Source organism: Scomber japonicus, chromosome 9 (genome assembly GCF_027409825.1).
Source record: "Scomber japonicus isolate fScoJap1 chromosome 9, fScoJap1.pri, whole genome shotgun sequence".
In the NCBI taxonomy this organism is placed as follows: domain Eukaryota; kingdom Metazoa; phylum Chordata; class Actinopteri; order Scombriformes; family Scombridae; genus Scomber; species Scomber japonicus.
Genome location: NC_070586.1, coordinates 2,764,235 through 2,774,234, shown reverse-complemented (window position 1 = coordinate 2,774,234; position 10,000 = coordinate 2,764,235). Strand labels below are relative to the sequence as shown.

The 10,000-nt window shown below is 39.8% G+C and overlaps 1 protein-coding gene across 1 annotated transcript in view; it reads right to left on the bottom strand.

Moving 5' to 3' along the window:
• Positions 1–10,000, bottom strand: part of LOC128364347 (NACHT, LRR and PYD domains-containing protein 12-like) — an 81,040-nt gene that overhangs the window by 6,329 nt on the left and 64,711 nt on the right. Inside the window, exons 5-8 of the mRNA XM_053324884.1 lie at positions 5,981–6,215; positions 5,623–5,893; positions 1,233–1,403; positions 615–788 (exon numbers count right to left, since the gene is read on the bottom strand). Coding sequence (XP_053180859.1) covers positions 615–788; positions 1,233–1,403; positions 5,623–5,893; positions 5,981–6,215 — 851 coding nt within the window. The remainder of the gene's footprint in view (positions 1–614; positions 789–1,232; positions 1,404–5,622; positions 5,894–5,980; positions 6,216–10,000) is intronic.

Below are 10,000 nucleotides of genomic sequence, written 5' to 3'. Positions count from 1 at the left end.
CACCTGGACTTTTCCTCCCCTTCCGCTCTCTATTCTGTGAAGATTTAAATGTAGAAGTTTAGAAAATGTGTGTGTGTGTGGTGTGTGGTGTGGTGTGTATATGTGTGTGTGTGTGTTACTGTGTGTGTGTGTGTGTGTGTGTGTATGTGTGTGTGTGTGTGTGTGTGTGTGTGTGTGTGTGTGTGTATGTGTGTATGTGTGTGTGTATGTGTGTGTGTGTGTGTGTGTGTGTGTGTGTTGTGAAGGATCAATATCAATGATCAGACATTATTGATTAAAACACATTAAAGAATATAATAAAGAAATATTTCTCCTTCATCAAGTAAACTTGATCAGTTTCACACAGATATTAGTTGAGAGGATCTTCTGTTTACAGATGTGACTCTTTACCAACAATTAGAAACATTCATTTAACAACTAACAGTGAACATTTTCTACACTTCCTTTAACAATCACTCATCTTTATAACTACACACTAAACTTTGTACAGTAAAAACTTAAATATGGAAAAAACAAAAAATTAACCTCATGATGTAAGTTATGTATGAACATAAATTAGGTTCAGATGTTTAACATTAAGATCAACAATAGTAACAGACAGTCAGTGAACTCACTTCAGAGTCTCCAGTTTGCAGTCTGGACTCTCCACAAAACCACACAGCTGCTTCACTCCTGAATCCTCCAGGTCGTTGTAGCCCAGATTCAGCTCTCTCAGATGGGAGGGGTTGTTCTTCAGAGCTGAGGCCAGATAATCACAGCTGATCTTTGACAAACCGCAGTCCTTCAATCTGAATAAAGAATAAATGAAGTCAGTTTAGAAACAAAGTTCATGTTTGAAATGATGAAATGTTTCATAATCTGTTCAGAGCTGAAGAAGATTTAAATGTAGAAGTTTAGAAAATGTAAACTCCAAACAGCTGAACCCAACAGGATGCTGGTTAAAAACTGTCAAATACAAACAGTGAAAAACAGATTTTAACATTCAGACGAGTGTGTGTGTGTGTGTGTGTGTGTGTGTGTGTGTGTGTGTGTGGTGTGAACATTTTCTACACTTCCTTAGAATAATATTTTATAACTACACACTAAACTTTGTACAGCAAAAAATTAAAAATTAAATAAAAAAATAAAGAAAATAAAATTAACCTCATGATGTAAGTTATGTATGAACATAAATTAGGTTCAGATGTTAAACATTAAGATCAACAATAGTAACAGACAGTCAGTGAACTCACTTCAGAGTCTTCAGTCTACAGTTTGGACTCTCCAGTCCAGCAGACAGATGCTTCACTGATGAATCAGACAGTTTGTTTCCACTCAGGTCCAGATGTGTCAGATGAGGGTTGGACTTCAGAGCTGAGGCCACAACTTCACAGTGAGTCTCTGAGAGTTTACAGCTTCGAAGTCTGTAATGACACAAATATTACAACATATGTTATCATGAAAGAGGACACTTTATATTTACTTCATGCATTTGATGATCAAACAGTTTAACATTCACTATTTTGATGAACACTTGATCTTCACATCAGTGATTCAGATCATCGTTTTAACATTTAAATAATATTGAGGCATTTTATTCCTTTTATTTATTTATTCCTTTAATGTAATTATTACTATTATGATCCTGCTTCTACACACGCTACAAGTGAAGCTTATACAGTGTAGTTTCAGGAGCAGGACGCCTCTGGCCATCCTTATAAAAACCACCTGGACTTCTCCTCCCCTTCCGCTCTCTATTCTGTGAAGATTTAAATGTAGAAGTTTAGAAAATGTGTGTGTGTGTGTGTGTGTGTGTTACTGTGTGTGTGTGTGTGTGTGTGTGTGTGTGTGTGTGTATGTGTGTGTGTATATGTGTTACTGTGTGTGTGTATGTGTTACTGTGTGTGTGTGTGTGTGTGTGTGTGTGTGTGTGTGGTGTGGTGCCTCTGGCCATCCTTACAAAAACCATCTGGACTTCTCCTCCCCTTCCGCTCTCTATTCTGCGCTTCACCTGTGGGCAGTCTCAGTCAAGCATCCAGCAACAGGACAGATCAATCATACTTAATACATAAAACTCAGACAAACGCTCGATTCCACAAGTCAACTTGTCAAGCTGAGTGCTGCGTTTCATGCTGTCTGTAGTAAATGTATTGTGTGTATTTTATTTAACTGCATGTATATGTTTGGTTGCCGTCTCTTTATTTATAGTTATCTATCTAGAAATGACAGGAACGTCTGTCTGTCTGGAAAAGGTAGGTTTAAGTCTCTCTAACGCTGTTGTGATTTCTGATTTGCAGATTGTCGGCTGTCTTTTCTTTGTTCCAGAGTCGCCTGGAGGCATTGAGCTGGCTCAGAAGGCCTCAGTGAGGGTTGAGAACAGGTCAACCTACCAAAGCATCAGCACATTGGAGACCTCTGAACTTGGCTGGCGGAGGTGATGAGGGCTGGATAGAGGTGGAAAACAAGGAAGACTCCGAGCATGACAGTGAGTCCTTTGGTTTCCAATAGTTTTATATTGTCTCACATCCTTGCATGATAAACATCTATTGTTTGCAACTCTTGAGCTGGTGTTTATTAAGTACTGCTCAACCTCGTATGAAATAACCTGAAAAGGTGGTGTGTGGAAGAATGTGAAAAATCTCTAGCAGCAAACACTTCAGGGTGTCGGGTCAGGACACTAATTTTGATTATGCAGGTGAAGATGGAGAGTCCATGTAGAGATTTGACTGTTTATCTAGTCATTTGAATACGTGTGTGTGTATGTGTGTGTGTGTGTGTGTGTGTGTGTGTGTATGAGTGTGTATGTGTGTGGTTCTGCAACAACAGAACAGCAATACAGATGTAATAATTACAATAACATCAGAACTGAAAGTTATCAACATTAGCGTAAAAGATAAAACAAGCATCACTGAATAAATGCTCTATAGTCAACAGGTTTACAGTGTACATTCATATTAAAACATAAAATAAACTTAACTAGCATAACTCATTAACTATCATCAATTAGCACAACCCAGCAGCTAGCTCTTAACAATGAAATATTTTGGATGGAAGAAACACTAATTAACTCCTTTTACTGCACTCATGGCGACAAATAAGCTTTCACACAACATAACAAACTTAAACCTTGTAACTCACTTATTTATGGACTCACAAACTTCACAAAAAAGTCCGTCTGACGTTGTCATGGTGAGAAACAGTCAGTGAGGTCCTGCCGACTGCTGTCGTCTGTCTCACTCATAGACTGTATAAAAGATAAAAAGGTCTGACTCCACAGGTGCAGGCAAGCAGAGTGAGTGATGCATTTGAGCGCACAGGGCAGCGTCGGAAATCAGAGACTCCAGCGAACGGTGCATGGGAGCACAGCCTTTTTTACAGGTGGTTTGTAGTAATTGAACCATATAATCACAACCACCCTTTTTTACAAACTCGCCATGGATCACCCATTAACCCGTTCACTTTGGATGAGGATTTGTGTGAAACCAGTTTCCCCCTCACCACACAACAGTCAGACTTCAGCCAAGTGTCCCATCTGTGCCGCTGTGCTCATGGTCATGTCAATTCACGCTCCCCTAACTTGACACTCTCGCTAGATGTCAGGCTCCTTCTCCTCATTCAGCGAGGGCCCGAGAACCAGGGATGCAACAGTCATAGCCACGGGGGCGGGAGCAATGGCAGGACCAGCGGCTTCAATTCGCCCCTTCTCAGCTACCTCCACAATCCAGGTAAGTATCGAGTCTCCTGTTTTTTTCACCAAAGCCAATCACCGCTCAAATCAGCTAGCGTGATGTCACAGAGCCACATAACCCTAATAGCCACAGCACCCCTCATGGGAGCCAGGTAGAACTGTCTGGTGGCCTCAAGTTCTTCACTCTACACCAAATAAATAAACCACCAACACCAGAATGCCACTCTTGCATCATCGTCCATCCACCTCCATAACGTGTTGTTCCCACAATTAAATAAACTATTCTACTGTCACTTAAATATCAGTTGTCTGCTGTTACATGTGCAGGGTTGCAAGTTTCTATAGTATTGATCTAAAGTCACTTTGGTGATGTCTCTTTACCGGGCTACGGGGGTAACGGAATACTTAGAAAGGTAACGTGTTCCACTACAGCTACAGAAAAAAAGATGTAATCTGATTACAGTTACATTGAGTAAAATTGGGGATATTTGGCAGGGTTACAATTTTTAAATAAAGAAATATATAATATTATGCACTTTTAAAGAACCAAACTAAATAATTTTAATCATTTTATATCAGCACTTTCGCCACATATCATTGCACCATCCTTAGGATCCACATAAGTGGTTTTTAGGGTTCTTGCTGCCCGGGTGCTACGGTGGACTTCCTATGAGCCTCTAAAACGCACTCAGCAAATCACTTTTCTTGATAATTCATTTAAGCACATCATGTTGTGGGTGTGGTCCTTGCTAGTAAAAGGAAGCTTATTAAGTGTAGTTTCAGGAGCAGGACTACACCAAATCTTCCCCGCCTCCAGCCATTCCTATAAATACCACCTAGATTTCTCCTCCCCTTCTGCTCTCATATTCTACAACCCCCATCCCAATTTTCTCCTCCCTTTTCTTCCTCTTGCTACGGTTGACTTCCTACTAGCCTCCCCAAGACACACTCAGTAACAGAGGAACTATGCTCATCAATTGTTTTTCTTAATAAATAATTTAAGCGCATCATGTTGTGGATGTGGTCTTTGCTAGTGAAACACAAGTTTACGGAGGCTAATGTTGGTTAACGTTAGCTAACTTTACATGATGTTGTGTAACTGACATTACTGAATCAGTTTGATGATTAGATGACTATTCTCTACTTGTGATACTAAACAACTGTCATAGTGACATACTCTATTTAAATAACATTTAATAATTCATTATTATTATTATTATAATCCTTCATCTACATGTTTCAAACACAAGTTTACAAAGTGCTGTGAAGGCATGAATACTGTTTACAGGTTGTTACTAATAGAATAAATACAGTAAATGAATTGTACTTATATAATATTTATAGTCATTATGACCAATCAAAGTGTTTTCTCTACATCTCATTCATACAGTACATATTCACACACTGATGACTAACACGCAGGATGCCAACCTGCTCATCAGTGTAATTCAGAAACAGATCAAAATGATTCAGATCTTATTTTAAAGGCTGCTGAGTAAAATCAGGTATTACCTGTATGTCTGATTATATATCATGTAATAATAACTTTACTGCTTTCACTGATAACTGTAAAATACTGATATATGTTGATAAAATGCTGCTGTACTAAAACCTCAACCACAACCTCTAAAGTCCTTCATGTGTTTCACCAGGTTTGAATGAATCCTCCAACACACAAAGGAAGAGAAAGAGAAGAAAACAGTCAAATCCAATAATGACTAGAAATAAATAGAATAACTGTTCATTAACTTAACAGCTATAAACATCAACATTATTTAAACTCAACATTTAAACAGCTCAACAACATCTGAGACTAAATATAACTGACATGTTATTTCTGATATAAACAAGTAGAGCACTATTTTAACTATAATAAAACATTTATATTATTTATATTTGAAGAACTAAACTACTAATCTACACTGATTTATAATGTTAATCACATCTGGACTCACTGAGCCTTTCTGCAGTTCCTCACAGCTGGGATCAGTCTCCGTCGTCCCTCCTCTGATGTGTTGTACTTCTTCAGGTCCAGCTCATCCAGAACCTCCTCTGACATCTGCAGCATGTAGGCCAGAGCTGAGCAGTGGATCTCAGAGAGTTCCTTCTCTGATCTGTTCTCTGACTTCAGGAACTGTTGGATCTCCTGATGTACTGAGCGGTCGTTCATCTCCATCAGACAGTGGAAGATGTTGATGCTTCTGTCAGGAGAGATACGGTTATCCTCTTCATCATGGTCATAACCATAGTCATCATCAAAATAGTCATCAAAATCGTCATCATCTGAAAGGTCAGGATATTTGTCATCTCGACTGTTAATCTTCTTCAGGTTGTTGATGACTCTCTGAATGGTTTTAGGACTGTAGGGTTTCCGACCCAGCAGGCCTCCTAAGAGACTCTGGTTGGACCCCAGAGAGAGACCATGAAGGAAGCGGACAAACAGGTCCAGGTGGCCATTTTTACTTTTGAGAGATTTCTCCATGGCTCTCTTCAGGAAGACATCCAGAGATGAGTAACTGTAGTCTTCTCCCAGAAAGTCCTTCAGTACCTCTGTCTTCCTGCTGGTGTAACAGTGGCACATGTAGACTGCAGCCAGAAACTCCTGAACGCTCAGATGAACAAAGCTGTAGACTGTTTTCTGTAAGATCACACTCTCTCTTTTGAGGATCTCTGTACAAACTCCTGATAACACCGAGGCCTCTGTGACATCAAGACCACACTGCTCCAGGTCTTCTTGGTAGAACAGGATGTTTCCTTTCTCCAGTTGTTCAAACGCCAGCCTCCCCAGCTTCAGAAGAAGGTTCCTGTCAGCCTTCATCAGCTTCTGTAGACTCGTCTCATGTCCCTCATCATACTTGTTCTTCTTCCTCTTTGTCTGAACCAGCAGGAAGTGTGAGTACATGTCAGTCAGGGTCTTGGGCAGCTCTCCTCTCTGGTCTGGAGTCAACATGTGGTCCAGAACTGTAGCAGTGATCCAGCAGAAGACTGGGATGTGACACATGATGTGGAGGCTCCTGGATGTCTTGATGTGTGAGATGATTGTGCTGGACTGCTCTTCATCACTGAATCTCCTCCTGAAGTACTCCTCCTTCTGGGGGTCAGTGAAGCCTCGTACTTCTGTTGCCCTGTCCACAAAGGAAGGAGGGATCTGATTGGCTGCTGCAGGTCGGGAAGTTATCCAGATGAGAGCCGAGGGAAGCAGCTTCCCCTTGATGAGGTTTGTCAGCAGCACGCTGACTGATGACTTCTGTGTGACATCAGACACGACCTCACTGTTGTTGAAATCCAGTGAAAGTCTGCTTTCATCCAGGCCGTCAAAGATGAACAGAACTTTACAGCCAGCGAGCTTCTCTGCTGTGAGCTTCTGTAATGTTGGATAGAAAACATGGATCAGCATGAGCAGACTGTACTGCTCATCTTTGATCAAGTTCAGCGACCTGAACGAGAACAGAATCAGCAGACTGATATCTTGGTTGTTGGAGCGCTGTGCCCAGTCCAGAGTGAACTTCAGCACTGAGAAGGTTTTTCCAACGCCAGCGACGCCGTTCATCAGAACCACTCTGATGTGTTTCTGTTGGTCAGGTAAGACTTTAAAGATGTCCTGACACTTGATTGGAGCGTCATGGAGGGTCTTCATCTTGGAAGCTGTTTCAAGCTGCCTCACCTCATGTTGGGTATTAACCTCTTCACTCTGTCCCTGTGTGATGTGGACCTCAGTGAAGATGCTGATGAGGAAGGTTTTAGTTCCTGCTTCATCAGTTCCTTGAGTTACACATTCACATGTGCTGCTCAGACTGATCTGATGTTCATCTAAAACCTCCTGCAGACCACTTTCTGCTGAAAGAGAAGAAAAAAGGTAGAATGAAACAGAAATCAGTGTGACTGTTAATGTTCAGTAGGATAGAGGAGGTAGATTCCTGTTTTCAGAGATGATGACATCAGCAGACAGATCTTCAGTCTTACTTTGTACAGTGCTGGTCTGACTGTCTGTCTGCAGTCCAGGTCTGGTTCTGGATCTTTCTGCACACTGGGGACAGGAGGAGTCTCCTGATGAAGCAGACTGGTCCCAGTACAAGACTCTGAGATTTAACACATTCAATTTGAAAATTAAATAATATAAACTACAATCACAAGAGTTCATCAGTAACTAGACAGAGACGACAATGTACCAGCAAAGGCAGAGAAGAAGAAGAAGAAGACTGTAAACTAGTAAACATGTAAACAATGCAGGATTTAAAATAGATGTTTGATGAGGAGGGAAGTGGATTCAACACATTAGTTAGACCACAAGGAGACACACAATGTGTTTTGGTAAGTAAGTCAATGTGAACATGACTTTAGTCTGTTAGAAAACTCCACAGGCTCCTTAAAGCTACTCTGAGCCATTAAAAGTCAGGAACAATAAGCAGGAGGAAACTGAGCCAAACAGAAAAGTCCACTAGTGAAAAATAACAGACTGCTGCTCTTTTGTGTTGTGCTGCTGAACAGAGAGCTCTGCTAAATATCTTCATAATGCATCTTTTCATTAGTGTTTATTAACATGTTCCTGTCTACAAAGCCAACAACACAATCTGTCCTCTGCTACTTAACCTGTATTAAATATTGGTTCAAGCAACTAATAAACATTTCTGAACAGCAATCAAGCATCTTTCACTAAATGAAAAATATAAATGAAGAAATAATGCAGTCAATGCTCAAAGACCAAAAGGATCAGTGACTGAATTATAAAGAACTCAGTTTTATAAAATAAATATTGTTGTAATGAAGATTATCAAATGATATTAAACTGAATCATCTTCAGGTCAGTTTACAGTAGAAACAGTCTCTTACTTTGTGTCTGAGGGTCCAGGTTCATTACTGAAGTTTGGAGGAGGATCATTAGACTGGTCACTCTTCATAGACAGACAGCTGGATATTACAGACTCTGCTCCGTCCTCCTCTTCCTCCTCTTTCTTCATCTTCTGGAGTCTGAGAGGTAAACCAGTAACACTGGAGACACACACACATACACAGTATAATAAACCCAGTCATAAATATAAATAAACAAGTTTCAACCATAAAATTTGATTTGGTTTTGTACCTGGTCCACTTTTGTCTGGGGATCAACTGTTTTTACACTGTAATGGGCTTTTGTTACCACTAGGTGGCTCAAAAAAGTGCGTACGAACGAGGTCAACAGGTCAAAGTTAAGCAGAATGAAGTCTGTGTGTGTGTGTGTGTGTGTGTGTGTGTGTGTGTGTGTGTGTGTATTGTGTGTTAGATGAATAAATCTATATAACTCATTTTACACTTTGACCTCACTTCGAACACTAACATGTTTTCATACGCATCATAACCACCTTCAAATAAATCTCTATTCAACCAAAAACAAGACGTGCTGTCAGAAATAAAGCTCACTGAAAGCTTTCCTGCTGTAGAAAACACAGTAGTACATTTCTATAGAGAGTTACACATCTGACTGTATTTACACAATATACACATTTCTATCAACCATTAAAACTACATATATATAATATCAAATGTACACATATCCTTAGTTCTTCTAAAGTTCAGATGTAACATGAAACATGATTTAATAAAGATAATTAATAGTTGTGTTCATATCTCCTTCTGCATGTTCTAAACATTTTATCTACAGCTGCAAACTGGATCAATTTCACTCAAGCGTTTTTAACATCTACATGTTTGTCTGATATTTGAGGTGTTAAAATGTCAAATGACAACTAATGATTTTATATAACAGTTTATTTAGTGACAGTTAACCTCCTACGACTCTGCGTCCTCATATGGGGACATTACATTCTGAGGTTTGCTAGACCTTATACTTCATTCTGCTTAACTTTGACCTGTTGACCTCGTTCATACGCACTTTTTTGAGCCACCTAGTGGTAACAAAAGCCCATTACAGTGTAAAAAGAGTTGATCCCCAGACAAAAGTGGACCAGGTACAAAACCAAATCAAATTTTATGGTTGAAACTTGTTTATTTATGCTTAATAACGTTTGTAGTTTGATACAAATTTGACTAATTTTAGCTACAATGCTGCTACTGGTTTAGGACTCGTTTGAGGACATTGGGGCTTTATTATCCTTCATGCAAAGGGAAGATGTAGATGTAAGGAAGCATGGTTTTATACACTGGTGAATGAATTGTGTTACACAGTAAAATAAACCCAAAAGCTCTCAGGAGGTTAAACTAAAGGCACTGCTGCCTGATGCTGGACTGTCACATTTACTTGTTCCTGTCTACAAAGCCAACAACACAATCTGTCTTCTGCTACTTAACCTGTATTAAATATTGGTTCAAGCAACTAATAAACATTTCAGAACAGCA